The sequence below is a fragment of the Tamandua tetradactyla genome, chromosome 11 (assembly GCF_023851605.1).
Source record: "Tamandua tetradactyla isolate mTamTet1 chromosome 11, mTamTet1.pri, whole genome shotgun sequence".
NCBI lineage: Eukaryota > Metazoa > Chordata > Mammalia > Pilosa > Myrmecophagidae > Tamandua > Tamandua tetradactyla.
In genome coordinates, this window is record NC_135337.1 from 95670197 (window position 1) to 95689659 (window position 19463).

General features: G+C 56.9%; 1 protein-coding gene across 1 annotated transcript; it reads left to right on the forward strand.

The window, feature by feature from the left end:
- The first annotated feature begins 10 nt into the window (after positions 1-10).
- SUGP1 (SURP and G-patch domain containing 1) lies at positions 11-19144 on the forward strand. The gene is made up of 14 exons (XM_077122063.1): positions 11-275; positions 2108-2279; positions 8790-8893; positions 9293-9520; positions 11029-11152; positions 12178-12278; positions 13020-13143; positions 15841-16220; positions 16487-16593; positions 17044-17221; positions 17473-17579; positions 18196-18341; positions 18586-18715; positions 18975-19144. Exons 1-14 carry the CDS (start codon positions 254-256, stop codon positions 18999-19001), a joined length of 1950 nt encoding a protein of 649 aa, XP_076978178.1. The 5' UTR covers positions 11-253; the 3' UTR covers positions 19002-19144.
- Positions 19145-19463: the final 319 nt, after the last annotated feature.

Genomic DNA, 19463 nt, shown 5'->3' on the forward strand with positions numbered 1-19463 from the left:
TTCGGAGCGGGCTCGGCTCCGGGAGCATGTGAGGAGGGGCGACGCCCTTCGGTCCGCGGCTCGGAGTTCAGACGACGCGGGTGGCCTGAGGCCGGCCTCCTGAGGGGGCGGGGAAGACCCCCGGCGTCCGCGCAACAAGGGGCGTGTGTGGCCGGCCAGCGCGAACTACAGCTCCCATGAGGCCGTGCGGGCTATAACAGGACCCACCCCCGGAGGCCGTGCCGGAGCATTGTGGGATCGAGAGAGTCTCAAGATGGACCACCGGGATGTTGCAGGTAACAGCCCCGGTCTCCCCTCCGGCGCCCGCCCGGGCCTGCCGGGCTTCGCGGCGCTCCCTCACCCTCCGGCCCGACCCGTCTCCGCGCGCCGGCCCCTCAGCCCCCATCCCCCGTGCGGCCCCGAGCGGCGGCGGCCGCGCCTCCCACGCTCCCCGAGACCCCAGACCCAGGCGGCCGCTGGCGTGCGGGGTCGTCTCGCTCCCCGGAAAGGCCGCCCCGGGGCTGCTCGCCGCCGCTGTCCGAAGGAGGGGCCTGCAGGGCCGCCGCGAGCTCGGCTGCCCGGAACGGCGGCAACCTTGGGCTGTCCTGCGCCCCTCTTTTTGTCGCAGCTGCCGTCAGACTGACTCGGGTCCCGCTGTCTGTGAAAGCTGCCTCTCCGGACGGCTCCGGGACCCCCTTGCGCAACGTCCCGTGTCTCTTGCGTCCCACTTTCTGCACAAGTCCTGTCCTTCTCTCTCTCCCAGTCCAAAACCCCAGATTTGGATGCACGGATACATGCCTCAAACACTCAGAGGTGCTCGCTGGGTGCCAGGCGCTGGGGATACAAAGGTGACCAAAACGCAAAATAGGGCTTAGCTCCTGGAAGATTACTTTGTACCGGGGTGTCAGTCGATGCCCGCGTGAGCAAGTGGGAGCACGGAGTGGAGACTGCTGAGAGAGGGTGGCCAGGGGAGCGCTCTCCCAACAGAAGACATGTGAGATGAGAAGATGCCAGCCACAGGAAGAACTAAGGGCCATGCCTGGAGGGCAGAATGGTAGAGGGGGAATGGCCAGTGCAAAGGCCCTGGGATGGGATGAGCTTGTCGTTTATAAGAATGTTCAGGAGGCTAAAGCCGAAATGGGGAGGTGGGGTGTACAGATCAGGTCAGGGGGCGTAGCAGGACCCAGCGTGGGCAGGGCCCTGAGAACTGACTTTCACAATTTGAATTTTATTCCAAGTCCCTTGGGAAACCTTGGCGGTGTCTTTTTCTGTCTCCAAGGTTATCACCCTGATCTTATGACTCCACAGTTCAACTCTTGGAGGACAGCACCACCCTCCCCACTGGGCAACTTGCCCCCTCTCCACTCAGCAGCCAGAATGATCTTAAAAGTAAAAGTGCTGATGGGATCACGTTATTCCTCGGCTTAATACTCCCGAGTCTCTTGCTAAAGCTCTTAAAATGAAATCCCGCCACACCCCACCTCTTTGCTTTTAGCCCTCTCTGCTCCCCACTCGGCGGGCTTCTCTGGGCCCCTTACTGGTCCTCACATGCACCAGGCTTCTTCCTCCTTGGGTTTTTGCACCTTCCCCTTCTGTCTGAATCACTCCCTGGTTGGCTTTTCACAGCCCATCTTCTCATGCTCTGGCTGCAGCTTTAGGGCCGGCCCCTCCAACGGGTATTTCCTTGGCTGCCCTGGCTCACAGGTGCTCCTGTGTTATTCTTTCTCATTCTCTTGGTTTCCAGTAGAGCCCTTACCGGTTACTTGTTTTTTTGTTGTTGTTGTTTTCTTGGATGCATGGGCCAAGAATTAAACCCCGGTCTCCCTTGTGGCAGGTGAGCATTCTACCACTGAACCATCTGTACAGCCCCTGCAGTGAGTGTTTTGTATTATGGGTCTGTGGTCTCTCCAGCGGAGGCTGGTCCTGCGGTGGGCAGAAGCCACATCTCTCTCGTTTAGGGCCTGGTACCTCACCTGGTGCAGTGGAGCCCCTCAGTCAGTGACTGCTGACTCAGTTAAGGGACAGACGATTCAATCTGTCAGGAGACCCGTTGCCGCCTGGCCTGGGGCAGACCCTGGGGGATTGTGGAGCCGAGGCACTTTCTGACGTGCTGCTTTTTCCTCCCCAGGAAAGGCAAACCGGTGGTTTGGGGTTGCGCCCCCCAAGTCTGGAAAAATGAACATGAACATCCTCCACCAAGAAGAACTCATTGCTCAGAAGAAACGGGAAATTGAGGCCAAAATGGAGCAGAAGGCCAGGCAGAATCAGGTGGCAAGCCCGCAGCCCCTGCATCCCAATGAGTAAGTGCCCCTCAGGGCCAGAACTGGGGTCTGGGGGGGTCACCAGGAGAGGGGTCTGCTCTCGAGCATTGAGTGGGTAGCTGCACCTGGCTGCAGCCATGTTCAAGGAAGGCTCCAGGTACTCCGTCTCGGGAAGCCCGGTGGGGATAGGGACTCGCCTGCCACTTGGTTGCACGGCAGCTGTTTACTGCAGACCAGCTGCACGCCAGGGGCTCGGGACCTGTCACAGAGCAAAATGCAGACCCCATCCCCGGCCTCATGGGCTCACAGCCTACTACAAAGGGGGCTCAGTGCCACCCTGGAGCTGTCAGACGATGAGATGAGGTGGTGTGTGTCTGGGCACAGGCAGGACTCTGTGTACTGAAAGCCAGGAGAAGCTGGCCCTGTGTGGGAGAGGAAGGGGACAAAGGCTCTGTGCGTTGGAATGGCTCTGGGGGTCAGTCCGCAGTGAGGCAGGCAGGAGCTCACGCAGGTTTTCCATCTGCGAGTTTTGGGAGATATCAAGAGCAGTGGAGGTTTTTGACAGGGGTGGCAATATGATCGAGGTGACGTGATGCCAGAGTGTCAGGCTAGGTATGGATGGCCAGAGGGCAGTACCCGCCGTCTCTAAGCACTTGTGTCTTCAGTGGGGCAGGCCCCTCTCTCTGGGGTCTGTCTGGTAAGTGTGAGCGGTGGGTCCCAGCCCCATGGTTTCTACGCTCTTGTCTTCTCAACCTGAGGGCAGGTTAGAGGCCACGGCCCAACAGGAAGGGAAGATGGGCGTCGCGGCCAGCAGGTGGATTCATGGGCTCTCACCCCTGGGGTTCTGGAAGGATGTGGGCAGAAACGGTAGGGCCCTTTCCAAGAGGGTTCCTGTGTCAGGTTGCAGCACCAGGATCCAGGAGCCCAAAAGGTGCCAAGTCCAGATGTTTTTGAAAATAGTTGTTTGCCCCATTATGGACGCAAAGTAGAGAGTGTGGTGATGGGAGCGTGGCGTGTGAGCATAGGCCCTGCCGCTGCATCGGACGCTGCAGACCTCAGAGTCAGACATTTATAGTGTTTGTGTCACCACCATAAAGATGGACAAAAAGGCTGCTAGAGCCTTCAAAAATCCCCCCCCCAAAAACTAAACCAGCGAAAACCCAGCAAACCCATGGGAAAGAGGAGAATCTGGTTTCCGGCATTAACATATCAAAATACTCAAAGGTCCAGGTTTCAACAGAAAATCACAAGGCATACAAAGAAATGGGAGAAGACTGCCCATTCAAAGGAGCAAAATAAAACACTAGAAACAAGAATTTTTAATGAAAACAAAAACAAGTTTTAGAATTGAGAGCTGAAGAAATGAAGAACATCAGTCATCCAATGCGCACATCTTGGTATCTTCCCTTCTTATCTCTATCCTTTGTTTTGTTCAGTGAAATTGTGGCCAATTTCATATTCTGTTTTTTTTCTCCACTGGTTAAAAGCATTTTCACATCTTACAATGAGTCTTCAGAACCACTATACTCTTAAAACTTTCCTGATTTAGGAGATAAAATCCACAGGCCAGTTCTTTCTTTCTGAGCGCAGCTTTACTGAGACATTCACACCCTGTACAATCCAGGTCCATGGTCAGCAGCTCACAGTGTCATCGCACAGTTGTACTCTATCCTCGTGATCAGCTCACATGCCATGCCATTCTTTTTTTTTTTTTTAGAATGTTAAAAATTGTTAAATTCATCATCAAATCTCTTAAAACAATTGTCTAATTAATGCAGAGCGTTATTCTAAAGTCTGTTTCATTTACCCGCCCCCCCCCCAGGTAATTTTTTTTTTTTAACAGTTTTATTCACACACTGTACAATCCACATGAAGTGCTTTTGGCATAATCACGTAGTTATGTATTCATTTCCACAGTCAGTATGAGAACGTTCTCATTCTTCTGAAGAAAAAAATGCCACGTGCTTTACATCCTCCTGTCATTGACGTTTATTTAGCTCTGGTGTAGTGCTGTTGTTACATTTAATGGGAGAATTTACAATATTACTGCTAACTGTAGACCTTAGTTTACATTAATTGTATTTTTTCTCATATACCGCCCTGTTATTAACACCTTATAGTAGGGACATACGTTTGTTCTGTTTATCTAAAAACTTTCTTGTATTTATAGAATTAACCATCATTGTCCACTCTGGGTTTTGCTCAGTTATACAGTCCCAGTTTTCATCCTCTAGCTTTCCTTCTGGTGACATACCCGACTCTAGCCTTCGTCTTTCAGCCACACTCACACTCTGACTGTAAAGGTTTAGAAATGGATGGCGCAATTCTGCGTGATGGCATCACAATACTGCAAGTGTAATTGGCAGTCGACCTTATTAAACATTTTGTTCTCCTTAATCATCAGTAGCCCCATCCGTACTCTCTTTCTATCTCCTGATAACCTACGCTCTCGAATCTAACTCAGAGTTTCTCGTTATACTTAGTTCATATTAGTGAGACCGTACAGTATTTGTTCTTTTATTTCTCGCTTACATCTCTCAGCATAATGTCCTCAAGGTTTGTTCACATTGTTGCATGCCTCACGACTTCGTTCTTTTCTGCAGCCACACAGGATTCCATTGAATGTGCACACCACGGTTCACTATACACATTGGGGTACAGCTGACTCTCTGTGTCCCCGCTTCCGGGTCTTCCATTTATACACCTCGCAACAGGATTGCAGGACCCCGGACCGCCCTATACTGAGCATCCTGTAGCGCCCCAGTGCCTTCCAGCGGGGCTGCACTGCTCTGCTTCCCTGCCCACAGCGAGTCGGCATGGCTCTCTCTCCACGTTCTCTCCAGCGTGTGTAGTAGTCTGTTCTTCTGTGCAGGTTTATTCACACACCATACAATCCATCCAAAGTGTTGGCTCCTGGTATAATCACATAGTTATGCATTTACCACCGCAATGTAAATGAAAGCATTCCCATTTCTTCCCAAAAAGAAAGAAAAAAAAAATCCCATACCCCTCCCTTATATCACCTCTTATTGACATTAGGGCATATATGAAAAAGTCACAGCTAACATCGGATTCAATAGGGAAAAGCTAAAAGCCTTCCCTCTAAGATCTGGATCAAGACAAGGGGTGCCCATCGTCACCACTGAATCTCAACCCTGTGCTGGAAATGTTCTAGCCAGAGCAGTTAGGCAAGGAAAAGAAATAAAAGACATCCAAATTGGATAGGAAGGAGTAAAATTTCCACTGTTTGCAGATGACATGATCCTATCTATTATAGAAAGTCCTGAGAAATCTACAACAAAGTTACCAGTGCTAATAAATGAGTATAGCAGAATGGCAGGGTACAAGAGCGACAGGCAAAAATCAGCAGTATTTCAATACACTAATAGTGAGTAATCTAAGGAGGAAATTAAGAAGAAAATCCCATTTACAAGAGCAACCGAAAGAATCAAATATCTAGGAATAAATTTAACTAAGGACATAAAAAACTTATATACAAAAAGCTATAAAACATTGCTAAAAGAAATCAGGGGAGGCCTAAGTAAATGGAATAACAAACCATGTCCATGGATCAGAAGACTGAACGTAAAGATGTCAGTTCTACCCAAATTGACTTATAGTTTCAATGTAATACCAATTGAAATCGTAATGACTTAATTGCAAGAAATAGAAAAACCACTAACCAAGTTTAGTTGGAAGGGGAGGGTACCCCAAATAGCTAAAAATATCATGAGAATGGGCAGGCCACGGTGGCTCAGCAGGCAAGAATGCTTGCCTGCAATGCCAGAGGACCCAGGTTCAATTCCCAGTGCCTGCCCATGTAAAATAATAAATAAATAAATAAATAAATAAAAATAAAAACATCATGAGAAAGAGGATGAAGTGGGAGGTCTCATACTCCCTGACTTTAAAGCATATTACACAGCTACAGTGGTCAGAATAGCATGGTGCTGGCATAAAGATAGATATGGAATCCAATACAGTGTTCAGAAACCGACCCTTTCATCTTTGGACAAGTGGTCTTCTCTAAGCCTACTCCAAGCCAACCCACCTAACCAGAGCAGCCTCTTCAATAAAAGGTGCTTTGGAGAACTGAGTATCTAATCCAAAAAATGGAAGAGGAGCCTGATCTCACACCTTACAGAAAATTGACTCAGAATTATCAGAGACCTAAACATTGGAGCTAAGACCATAAAACTCTTAGAAGAAAATATGGGGAAATGTTCTGAAGGTCTTGTGGTAGGAGATAGTTTCTTAAACCTTACACCCAAAGTGCAAGCAATGAAAGAACTAGATAAATGGGATCTCCTCAAAATTGAAACACTGTTGCGTGTCAAAGGACTTTGTCAGGAAAGTAAAAAGGCAGCCTACGCAGTAGGAGACAATATAAAAAAGACGCATTTCCGATAAGAGTTTAATATCCAGTATATATAAAGAGACCCTGCAATTCAACAATAAAAGGACATATAACCCAGTTTAAAGATGGGCAAAAGGCATGAACAGACACTTTTCCAAGGAGGAAATACAAATGGCTCAAGAGCATGTGAAAAAAAGACTCAATTCCACTAGCTATTAGGAAAATGTAAATCAAAACCACAGTGAGATACCCCTTCACACCCTTTAGAATGGCTATTATCATTATCAATAAAACAGAAAACGACAAGTGCTAGAGAGGATATGGAGAAAGAGGCACTCTTACCCACTGTTGGTGGGAATGTCATTGGTGCAACCACTGTGGAAGGCAGTTTGGCGGTTCCTCAGGAAGCTGAGTATAGAATTGCCATATGACCCGGCAATACCATTGCTAGGTATCTACTCAGAGGACATGAGGGCAAGGACATAAATGGACATTTGCACACCAATATTTATAGCAGCATTATTTACAATTGCCAAGAGATGGAAACAGCCCAGATGTCCATCAGTGGATAAGTGGCGAGAAAGCTGTCCGATGAACACATGATGGAATATTATGCAACAGTGAGACAGACTAGAGTCCCGATGTGGGCAGCAACGCGAGTGGACCTGAGGACATCACTTGCCATTCTTGAAGCACACAAGGCAGAAAAGCATTCGGCGCCTTCGTGGTGCTGTGCATCCCCCACCTTTACCTGTTTTGGGACTTTCTGTCACCCCCATAGGAAACCCTGTCCCTGTTAGCAGGCACCCCTCCTTCCCCTTTCCCCAGCACCCCCCACTGCTCTCTGTCTGTGGACAGCCTGTTCTGGACCTCCTGTGGAAATGGAACGGTACCAGGCTGGTCCTGTGTGTGGCTTCTTCCATGTAGCACGTCTGCAGGCACACCCGGGTGCGGCATGGCCCAGACCGCCGTTGTCTCCTAGCCTAGCAGTATTCCCCTTGCCTCTCAGCCGGCACTCAGGCTGCTACCCTTTTAAAGGCTCTCGTGAATAATTCCGCTGTAAACATTGACGTGCGAGCATCTGTTCGAGTCCCTGTTCTCCATTCTAATTCAGATATGTTTTGACGTGTGCAGGTCCCTGCTGCAGTTGTGCTTTGTTGTCCTTTTTGCGCCCGTGTGAGGCTGTTTGGTGACGTTAGCTTTAACATTTGAACGTTGTGGTGCTGTCTGCCCTGCCCCATGCGTGGCGTCAGACATCTATCTGACTGGTGCCTCTGGTGGAGCACATTGGCCGTTGGGCCTTTGTAGTTCTTTAGAACAGATTCCTGGAAGGATTAAGCATGATTTTAAAGGAGAAACGCTAGACTCCTGGGCTCTCTGGGCCTTTCCCACATCCTTGGCACCTCACCGTGATGGGACACCAAGCCGTGAAGACCAACGTGTAAACCTCTCAGAGGTTGAGAAAGACGGACGGGGCAGCAGAAAATGAGACGAGAGAAGTGGGACTCAGGCTCGGCAGCTCTGTACAATGCCATCAGCCTTAGTCTCTTCTATTTTTAGTCGAGGGGGTAGAGCTAAGAAATGGTGTCCAGTCGAGGCTAGCGGTCGCCGTGCTGACATGGGGACTTGGTTGAGTTCTCTCCCATGCTGCCTCCACGTCCCCCTGCGTTTCCATTTGTGCCTCTACAGCGTTTATGACAGTGGAAAAATGAATCTGAAAGCAAAGTGTTTAGTTCCCTGGGCTTGCCTGGGTGCTAACTCATTAAAAATAGATTCTTAAAAAAAAAAAAAATAGGTTTTATAAAGAGAAGAAAGGAGTAGAAATGATGCAAAACTAAGCCCCCAATGAATAATCCTCCCCGCGAGAGATGGCTGTGGGTTTTCCCGGACCCAGTTCCCACTGCAGGGCTGACATGGGACGATGCAGCCCCTAGGCCCGCAGCAGGGGTGGCGGGGGCGGGTCGCTGGGTGCAGCCTCCCGGGCCGTGGAGCTGCGTGGCTCTCCCCCGGGCCGGACAGAGGCCTGGCAGGCCGGCCCCGGCTCCTCCCACCGGACAGGGTGGAACTGTCCCGCTTGAGGCAGGGGCTGCTGTAGGGCGGGAGGCGGGGGCCCGAGGAGTCTGCCCCTCCTGTGGGGTGTGCTCCCCGCACCCTGCTCCCGGAGCTCACTCTCTCCTCTGTCTTGGGTCCAGAATCACAAATGCACACAACTCGTCCTGCGTTTCCAACAAATTTGCCAACGATGGCAGCTTCTTGCAGCAGTTCCTGAAGTTGCAGAAGGCACAGACCAGCACAGGTGGGCGCATCCCCCCACCCCCGTCTCCCCAGCGCCCCTTGCCCCTTGCCCCTGCACGGAGCAGCATGGATGCTGAGACCCAGCCGGGAGTAGCTGGGGGTTCCCGGTGGGAGGGAGGGGTGGCTGGACCTTATACCCGCAGCTGCCCCAGCGTGTGGGGCATTCACGTGGGGAGCGCTGAGTGGCCGGGTGCCAGCGCCTTAGCACCGCGCTGGGAGCAGTGGAAATGGGCTCAGAGGGAAGGGGGGGGTCCCACCTGGAGTCCAGGTGTGCCCAGCCCCGGGTGGGGGAGCCCCTCCGGCCACAGCCCTGGGCCCCAGCTGCCTGCCCCATGCAGCCGGAATGGGGAGGAGGTGTGGGCTGCAGATGGCGACACAGTCTCCTTCCTTCCACCCGCAGACACGCCCCCCAGCTCGGCCAGCACCCCCCCCAGCACCCCCGCCCCCAGCACCGGGAAGCGGCCCCTCCTGCTCAGCAGGCGAGCAGGCCTGGGGCTGAGCTGCCCACCCGGGCCCGGGAGGAACTACTCCCACGCCAAGCAGCTCCCCGTGGCCAACCGCCTCAGTGTCTTCCAGTCCCCGGACGAGGAGGAGGAGGAGGACGATGAGCAGTGGCTGGAGATCAAAGGTAGGTGGGGGGCCGTGGTGCCCCCCATGTGTACCAGGCTGGGGGCCATCCCTTGGGGGTCTCCGGGAAGGGAAGCGGGAGGAAGCATGGCCGGGAACCTGCCCAAGCGTCATCCTGAGAGCAGTGGGGACCCTGTGCCGCCAGCCAGCCAGGGCGGGGAGCGCCGGCTCCCAGAGGCATGCTGGGTCCTTGTAGTGCTACGTGAGCAGGGCAGCTCCTCGGCCTGGGCACACACCACCCTCCCCCACTGGGCCCAGAAGCCTCCTCCTCATTGCCCGTCCAGTTCCCCCACAGCGACGAGGGCCAGTTCCCTGCGCCGGGTCTAGGTGGCCTGTCTCAGGCCGGCCAAGTAGGACGGGAGGAGCAGCCAGCCTCCCCGGCACATTCCCCGTGGCACACAGGCCCCGGAGAGGAACAGGTGGTGGGGGGTACCTGGGCGCCGTGAGGAGTGGCCAGCGTGGCCGAGTCAGGCCATGGCACCCGGTTCCTAGGGTGTGTGGGAGCCTGAGTTCTGCCCTGCCCTCAGAGGAGGCGGGGGAAGTGTGTGCATTCAGAGGTGGCTGCAGAAACACATCTGTCCCAGGAGCCCTCCCTGGGGTCCCTGCGCTTCCTGGCAACCCGCGCAATGAGGGGAATAGGATTGGCCAAGCTCAGCGTGCAGCCAGCTGCTGGGAGGAGCACACATTCCCAGTGTGGGCGCTGTGAGAAACCTCTCCCGGGAGTCCTCATGAGAGGGATGGCCCTAGTGGCCGACAGCCTCGGACACGAGCCAGCGATACGCTCCAGAGCAGGGCACCCCTGGCGGGGGTGGGTTAGTATGTGTGGGACAACTTCATGGTGCTCGGCCCCGAAAGGCCTCGAGTAACAATCCAGCAGCCATGGGTGCCCCTAGCACCTGGAGGCCCCGAAACCTTTCTCACCAGAGGAAACCAGGGCGTCTTGGAGGGGTGGAGGCTCTGGTCTGGGCAGGGAGTGTTTGAGATGGTTCCAGAGCACCAGGTCACAGCAGATGGCCAGCGGGCCACCAGAGACCCTTAGGGTCACGTCCAAAGGCCTCAGGCACTGGCGTGGAGAGGCTGCAGGCACTCTGGTCATGGCACTGGGCACTGGATTTGAACCCATCAAAAGTGTTTAAGGCTGAGAGTTTGCAATGATGTAGGGAAAAAAAAAAAGAATTGGCCAGCTTTGAAGAATGAAGGAAGCCGGTTTTATACTGAAACTGGTAAATAAAGGAAAGAATTAAGCATTCAGGGAAGAAAAAACACACAGAGGGAAACTGGATATGTTTCCATGGCCACCCTGCCCGTCTAGCCCGTGAGGCGCCCCCAAGCCCACGTCCCTTCTGTCCCCGGGCCTTGGCCACCACCCGCCGACCTCTGCCCTGTCACCGGACCTGGGGTGGCCCCAGCCTTCTCACCCCTCTCCCCTCTGTCGTTGTGGTCCGTAGAGAGAGTGTGCCTGTTGGCTGTGGGGTGAGTGTTGGCCCGGTACTGACAGCCTCCTTAAAGTTTCACCCCCAGAGGGAGCCGAGACTCGCAAAGTGATAGAGAAATTGGCCCGGTTTGTGGCAGAAGGAGGCCCTGAGCTAGAAAAAGTAGCTATGGAAGACTACAAGGGAAACCCTGCCTTCTCGTAAGTACCTCTGGGGCCAGAAACAGTCGTTCCCTTTTCTTTGCTTTTGTTTTGGTGACGCACCCATAACGTAAAACTTGTGTTGTAGCTGGTTTTAAGTGAGCTGTTCGGTGGCGTTCATTACGCCTGTGGCGTTTTGTCTCCATCACCCCCACCCATACCAAAATCGCTTTCCATCACCTCAAGTAGGAACGCGTGCGTGCCGAGCACAGACTCTCCATTCCCTGCAAACGGATTTGCTTGTTCTAGATATTTTATATAAACGGAATTGTACCGTATAAGTCCTCCTCGAGGCTCATCCACGTAGTAGCGTTAGAATTTCGTTGCATTTCACGGCTGAGTAGTCCCCACTGTGTGGCTGGACCCCGTTCTGTTTATCTGGTCATCGGTTGATGACGCTTGAGCTGCTTCCATGTTTTAACTGTTCGTGAATTGTGCCGCTGTGCTCATTGCTGAGCAAACTCCTGTTGTAGTCCCTGCTTTCAGTGCTCTTGGGGTGGAAAAGAATCCCCGGAGTGAGAGTGCCAGGTCATATGGCAGTTTGATGTTTCGCCTCTCGCAGTGCTGCCAGGCTGCTCTCCGCACAGCGGCACTCGGACCAGCCTTCCCCACACCCCAGGAGCACTCGCCATCACCCAGCCCCTAGCGTAGCCTCTCCGTGGCGTGGTGTGGTGGCCTGCAGTCTTGATTTGCGTCTTTTCAGCGGCCAATGATGCTGAGCATCGTGCTGTGTGCTTGTTGGCCAGTTGTGTGTTTTCCTTGGGGAACCGATTTGATTTCCTTCCTATGTGGTGGCACCTGAAGACGCTCTGGGGTGTGGGAGCTGCTGGGTTTAGCTCTCCATTAGCTCCATGGCCAGACTCTGTTCGTGTGCTTTCTAACGGTGCCCATGTGGCACAAGACTTGAGTTCAAGTCATGTCTGGGCTTTGCTGCCTGCAACTTGCTCTTGGCATGACATTTCCAGAAGCTTTGAGATGCCACTCATCTGGCAGCTCATTTCCCTCTCTCATCAAACTCCTGCCAGGTTTTTGCATGATAAGAATAGCAGGGAGTTCCTCTACTACAGAAAGAAGGTGGCCGAGATAAGGAAGGAGGCACAGAAGTCACAGGCCGCCCCTCCAAAAGGTAAGAGAGTCAAGATGGGAAGTGGTCTGGGGAGGCATGTGGGAAAACTGCACCCCGACTTGGAAATGGGGTTTGCGGAGGGTGCTGGGGCTGACAGGAGGCCAGTGTCCCCCCAGGTGGCCAGCTTGGTGCACAAAAGCTCCAGCTTTCACGGGCATGGCCGTGGTGGTCCCTTACCCCGCTAAGCCCTTGAAACAGGCCTGGCCCCCCTGCCCTGCAGGGCGCTGATGCTCGGGGGGTGGGGGGTGGGGGCTGGGGCACCTGCCCTACACCCAGGGGTGAATGCAGACCGGGCCGCATAGTCAGGGTCGTGTCCAGACACGAGTGGATGAGCGCCCGCTGGGCTCTGCAAATAAAAGGGTGGGCTCTCAGCAGTGGGGTCCGGGGGGCCGAGGGCAGGATGCAGGGACCCAGCCTGGTGCTCAGGGGCTGCAGGGCTCAGCTCGCTGACCCCATCCCTGTGACCTGGGGGCAGATGCCCCCTCATCCCTTCAGCCCTTCCGCTCAGGCGGGCCATGGGTCCTCGTGCTGGGCAGGCAGGGGTGGCAGGGGTGGGGGCGGGGGGCACGTCGTTGCGGGGTCTCCGGTGACCAATGCCAGCACAGTTGTCTCATTGCCTTTTGCCTGTTTTTCTCTGCCTCGTTCCTAAACTAAGCCCGTGGTGTTGCCCATGGGGCCCTTAGCAGAAGGTAGGCTGTGGGGTGTGGTGAGCTGGGCCCTGCACTGACAGCCTGCTTAAAGTTTCACCCCCAGAGGACGAGGAGGCCAAGAACCTTGCAGAAAAGTTGGCCAGGTTCGTAGCAGACGGGGGGCCTGAGGCCGAGACCATCGCCCTCCAGAGCAGCCGGGAGAACCCGGCCTTCAGGTAAGGGAGGACAACAGAAGGGACGGCTCAGGCTGGGCCTCGGGTAGGGCCCCCCACATCCTTCAGGTCCCCTCTTCTTTGTGACAAGGGGGATGGATCAGGAAGGCAGTACCCGTGTCTGCAGCACAGGGGCCCCAGCTCGCAGGCAGGTTCTAGAAGGGGGAAGGGCATCTTGGCCCATAGGCGCCATCAGGAAGGCGCTGGGAGCCCCGTCTGTCAGGAAGTCAGAAGCGGTTGCTGCGGGGCTGGCCGATCCAGGGGCTTCAGAAGGGCTCTGGGTGGCAGCTGGTCACACCCACTGCCCGTGAGCCATGGGGCGCAAGCACAGGGCATCCGAGGGACCGCCACGTGATGGCTCGGGGTGAGGCAGCTGGGGTCACAGGCCTGGCGCAAGTTCCCTGTAATTGGAGTGCAGGGTGGTGTTGGGGTGTGCTGAGATGGGCTGGAGCTGCGCGGGGCCTGGTCCCTGCAAGCATGTGCTGCCATGCCAGCCGCATCCACTCATGAGCCTCGGAGAGCCGAGGGCAGTGACATGGTGGCTGCTTTCAGGGCCCTGGCAGGGCCATGCAGGTCGGTCAGCAGTGGCCGGGCAGGGTTGGGAGGGGGACACTGGGGGATGGACGGCACCTGGCTGGGGGCTACCCACTGTCAGGTGCATCATACACCTGGTACCGAGGAGGCCAGGAGCCCTTGTGGGGCCCGGCTGGGGAGTCTGGGCTCTGCCCGGGGGCTGCAGACCCCCCAGGATGCCGTACATCTCAGGCGTCCCTGACAACCTACTGTAGTGAACCCCCAAACTGATATTTGCCCATTTTGCTTTTCGTTGTTCTAGGTTTTTTCCCTAGCCTAACTAAGTTTAAATGGGAAAGCTTGCGTCCCATTTTCCTGTCACTTGTCACATAGGCACTGACCGCAGGCCCCTCAGATGAAAAGCAAGCGAGGCTGTGGAATTCGGCCGAGGCGTCGAGCCCTGGACCCTCTTTCTCCGTCTGGAGGGTCCAGGTGCCCTAAGCCGCAGCCCAGCCTCACTCCCCAACACAGGAGGGGACCCTGGGTCTCCCGGGAGCCCCCACCCGGCAAGGACCGGGGCTGGCAGGGGCCGTGGAGGCCGACTAGCCAAGAAGTTGCTGAAGGCACCAGGGGGCTGGAGGGGCCGGAGGGGCCGGAGGGGCTGACTGGCAGGGCCCAGTACCCATCACAGGGACCTTCAGGGGTCTTCGTCCCAGAGGCGTGTGGGCTGTGCTGAGCACGTGTCATCCCACGTGGGGTTAGCGTGATGCAGCCCTGAGGCCCCGAAACCGCAGGGCTGTGCTGTCCCCCGACTCTCCCGGTGCTCCCAGCACACAGCCCCACTGTGTGTCTCTCTGCGTGGGGTCCACGGCCACTGCAGCCACTGCTCCTGAGCTCACCGGCGGGCAGCGGATCCGCTTCTGACTGCCAAGGCTCCTCGTACATCCTGCCGGCTCCCCAGCTCCCTCTTTGAACAGTGCCCTGGCTTTGCCTCATTCTTTTAACTTGACGTCACGTCATTTTTGATTGAGGTGAAATTCACCTAAGGTTCAGCTGAGCATTTTGAGGTGTGCCGTTCAGTGGCTCAACCTCTCCCCAGCCCTTTCGTCACCCCTAAAACGACCATCCCCGGGGCTGTCTCCCAGGCTCCCCCCGCCCCCAGCAGACCCCCTGCCTTTTGGCTCCACTTCCCCGTTGTGGTGTGGCCTTCCCTCCCCTGACGTCCTCGTGGTTCCTCTGCGCTGCAGCGTGGGCCAAGCTGCGCTCCTTGTGGCTGAGCGGACACCGTGCGCTCCGGGCACCTGGGCGGCTTCGCCTGTCCAGGGGCATTGTGAACAACACTGTGCGCCAGTGTCTCTCTTCCCCTTGTCTTAGGCCTGGGGCGACCCCATGTAACGTCCTGAGGAGCCCCACGCTGGCCCGCGGCTGCCCCATCTCACATTCCCCCGGCTGCGCTGAGCCCCGCGTCCCTGGTTCTGATGTGCGTCCGGCCATGGCGCCGGGCATCTCGGCACATGCTCACTGGCCATCTGATTTATCCTCTTTGGAGAAACGTCGGTTCCAGACCCGTGCCCATTTTTAAATTGTTTGTCTCTTTGTTGTTGAGTTGAAGGAGTCCTTGATATATTCTAAATTCTGGACCGTTACAGGACACATGATTTGCAAATAAGTTCTCCCCTTTTGCAGGTTGTCTTTTCCCTTCCTTGATGTTATCCTCTGATGCAGAAAAGTGTTTCATTTTGGTGGAGTTTGATTTACCTTTTTTTCTTTTGTCTCACACGCTTTTGACTTCAAATCTGTGAACCCATTATCTAAGCCAGGACCACAAAGCTCTATGCTGAGCTTCCTCTTTGTTAGGATCTTAGCTCTTTGACCCATTCTGTTTTACTTTCTGTGTTTGGAGTGGTCCAGCTTCCTTCTTTTGCACTGTTTCCTGGCCGTCAGGTGGGGTGGTGGTCTCTGCCCAGGCTAGGGTAGGGGGGCATGGCAGGGTGGGGGCCACCCTTCAGGGCTCTGCCCTCCTGCCGGCCACCACCGCTTTTGCAGTTTGGTTCATTTAGGATTTCCTGGCACCAGAACCCTGTGCATTCAGGGACAGCCCCCGACTCCTGGGCAGGGGTCATGGAGGGATCAGGGTGGGGGTGGGAGGGCACAGGCCCAACTGATGGGGCCCCCTCTTCTTTGCAGCTTTTTGTACGAACCCAACAGCAAAGGGTACAAGTACTACCGCCAAAAGCTGGACGAGTTCCGGAAAGCCAAGGCGGGCCCTGCGAGTGCTCCCACAGGCATTCCCATGGCACCCGAGGACCCTCAGAAGTGCAAGTCCCCTCCCGAGGCCCCCTTGGGGCCCACGCCCCCAGCCGCCGCTTGCCTCCCCTCCACCGCCGACTCTGCCGCCCCTACTACCATCCCAGTCCCGGCTGCCCCAGGGAAGCCAGCCGCCACCACCGCTACCACCACAAAAAGGAAGCGGAAGAGCCGATGGGGGCCTGAAGGTGACAAAGTGGAGCTGCCACCTGCCGAGCTGGTACAGAGGGACGCAGACGCTTCGCCCTCACCCCTGTCAGGTGGGCCGCCCCCAACAGCCTCTCTCGGCCTGGCAGGACCCACAGGCCTGCAGGAGGGGGTAGGGCCGACTTGCTGTGGGCCCGTGGCACGGCCCGTGGCAGCAGCTGGCGTGGAGCCTGCAAGACGGCCCTGCGTGGTGCCTGGCCTTGGTCTCCGGTGCCTTGAAGGCTCTGGGCTGAGGTGTCCTTGTGGGGCCTCTGCCACCCACCCCGTGTGCCTGCCCTCCGCCACGCCCTGTGCCAACCACTCTCTCTCCCGTCTCCAGTTCAGGATCTCAAGGGGCTCGGCTATGAGAAGGGGAAGCCCGTGGGGCTGGTGGGTGTCACGGAGCTGTCGGACGCCCAGAAGAAGCAGCTGAAGGAGCAGCAGGAGGTAAAACCGGGGTGGGGCAGCAGGGGTTCCCCATTCCCACCACAGGGACACCCCGAGGCCGCTTGTGTGTGGCGCCCACTTGATGCATCGTGCCTCGTTTTCTCTGAGTCTCCCCAGAGGCCAGACCCCAGGCAGGCCTCCCACACAGGACAGACTCGGGTCCCGAGCCTGGACATGGCAGCCCAGGACACTCAGGCTGGCGCTTCCAGACAGTTCCCTTTAGGCTTCTTCCAGGGCTTTCTCCGGCCTCCGGGGCGGGTCAGGGTCCTGGTTAGCACAGGGCGGTCCCGAGTGGCAGGTCAGGCCTCTCCTGGGGTCCAGCTCTCCTGGCCCCTCAGTCCTCGGGGCAAGCTCAGCACCGCCCCTCCAGATGGATGGCCAAGCCCCCGGGGGGGTGGCTGAGTGTCTCGCCTGGAGCCCCCACCCGCTGATGCCCGCCGCCGCCCGCAGATGCAGCAGATGTACGACATGATCATGCAGCACAAGCGCGCCATGCAGGACATGCAGCTGCTGTGGGAGAAGGCGCTGCAGCAGCACCAGCACGGTTATGACAGCGACGAGGAGGTGGACAGCGAGCTCGGCACCTGGGAGCACCAGCTGCGACGCATGGAGATGGACAAGACACGCGGTAGGCGGCTGGGGTGGGCCGTCCTGGCCCTGGGGGGCTGTGCAGGGGAGCCCCCACTCACCACCCAGGGAGGCACACTGCTCACTGCCCCCTCGTCCTGCCGAGTGGCCTCGGTGTCCCCCACAGGGAAGGCAGTGGCCCCACACACCCAAGAGCAGTGGCTGGGACAGGGCAGCCTGCAGTGGGCTGGGGGTGTTCAGGGGGGCGCCTGGCCAGCCCCCCTCCCCCTCACTTCCCCCATCTCTGGGCAGAGTGGGCCGAGCAGCTGACCAAGATGGGCCGGGGAAAGCACTTCATCGGAGACTTCCTGCCCCCCGACGAGTTAGAGAAGTTCATGGAGACCTTCAAGGCCCTGAAGGTGAGGGGGACGCCGAGCAGACGCCCACGGGGCTGGGCCTGGGGAGGCGGCTGTGCAGGCACCCCACAGAAGCTGCTTTACAAGCATTTCCACCGGCACTGTGGAGTCTGCTTCCAGGGGAACCAGTCAAATGCCGTTCACAGCATGGCGTTTTCTCAGACACGGGAAGTCCCTCCGTGTGGCCTGGGCTCGCCATCCCTCCCCTGCTGCTGTCAGCTTCCAGGAGACCCGCTGACCACCTGTCCCCCCATCCCCATGCCCATCTCCCCAGAGGGAGCTGCTTTGGATATGTCCCCTCCGCCAGGAACAAGCACTCTGCGGGCCAGTTTATCCTTGGGGTGCAGGACCTGGCTTTGCCAACGAGACATATTCTATCCCTTGGGGATGAGGCCTGTGTGACCTTGCCCTCTTTGTCTTGGCTGCCAGGGAGCTCAGCACTAAGTATGTCTGTCAGACTGGGGAAGCTGAAAAGAATGAGGAGCTGGGTTCTGTCCTTGAGGTGCTTGACCAGGCGGGCGGGAGGGAGATGGGCAGAAGGCACAGCCATATAGGAGTCCAGAGGCCGGTAGGGGTTGCGTCCGGGGGCTGTGGACTCATGGCCACCTGCTCGCCACAGGAGGGTCGCGAGCCCGACTACTCGGAGTACAAGGAGTTCAAGCTGACGGTGGAGAACATCGGGTACCAGATGCTCATGAAGATGGGCTGGAAGGAGGGCGACGGGCTGGGCTCGGAGGGCCAGGGCATCCGGAACCCCGTCAGCAAGTGAGTGCCCCATACCCCTGCCCTCCCCGCACAGCAGCCTGAGGGCCCTCCCCTCCCATGGGGGATGCAGCTCCCACGCCACCATGTCTGTCCACCCCTCCGGGCCTTGCTGGCTCCTAGAGCCAGACCACGGACTCTGCCCGCGGGGGCCCTCTTTGCATGGAGCCTCCTTTCTGCAGAGCAGGGTCCGGGGAGAAGGGGAACACAGCCTGCCCCTGCGTCACCCACCACCCCTTCCTTCCAGGGGCACCACCACAGTGGACGGCGCCGGCTTCGGTATTGACCGGCCGGCCGAGCTCTCCAAGGAGGACGATGAGTACGAGGCGTTCCGTAAGCGGATGATGCTGGCTTACCGCTTCCGGCCCAACCCCTTGGTGCGTGCCCCTTGCCCCCACCCACCTCCATTTGTCCTTGTTCCCTCTCCCTAGCTCTGTCCCCTCCAGCCACGTCCCTGTCCATCCCCTGGGCCCCCTTCAGTGTGTCCTGCATCCCCACCCTCACTGCGGGCTCCGGTCCCTCACGCCTGGGTGTCCCTCTCGGGAGCCCTCCCCACCTGCATTTGCAGCCTTCCCTGCCCCAGAGCCTGCCCTCCCCACTTCACACCAGCCGCCCCCAACCTTCTCTCCCCTGCAGAACAACCCCAGACGGCCTTACTACTGAGTATGTGCAGAGAAGCACAGACAGCGTTTCCGAACGATCGTTTCGGACTGTGGGATGGTCCAGCATTCCTGCCTGCGCTCCCGTTGTCGCGAGTGTCGTGTCGTGTATTAAAGTCCTGGAGCTCGCCTGCCTGCGTGGCCACACCAGGGCCTGTTCCTTGGCAGGTGGCCGGCACAGGATGGGGGGAGTCGTGGTCTCCAGTCCTCACTGCGCTGGGGTGGAGGGAGGATGCGCTGGGAGGTGAGGGGGAAGCCCTTGTGGCCAGCGGAGGGGAGGGAGCCCTGAGACCTGGCCTCACCTGGGTGGGGGCCTCCCAGCCAAGCACCAGTGCTCACCTGAGTCCCCCCGCCCCCGCTGGACCTCTGGGTCTGCCTCTCCAAGCCCCCACTGCTCGCATCTCCAGGCTCCTTCCGACCCGGCCCCAGGGCCCTCCTGCCGTTGCTAGGGGGTAGCTGTTCGCTG

Bases quoted from the DNA above. Each gene is read 5' to 3' on its own strand.
- SUGP1 (XM_077122063.1), top strand. From the start codon at position 254: ATGGACCACCGGGATGTTGCAG. The intron at 13,144-15,840 runs GTAAGGGAGGAC...TCTTCTTTGCAG, and splicing joins CGGGAGAACCCGGCCTTCAG to CTTTTTGTACGAACCCAACA. The intron at 18,716-18,974 runs GTGCGTGCCCCT...TCTCCCCTGCAG, and splicing joins GCTTCCGGCCCAACCCCTTG to AACAACCCCAGACGGCCTTA.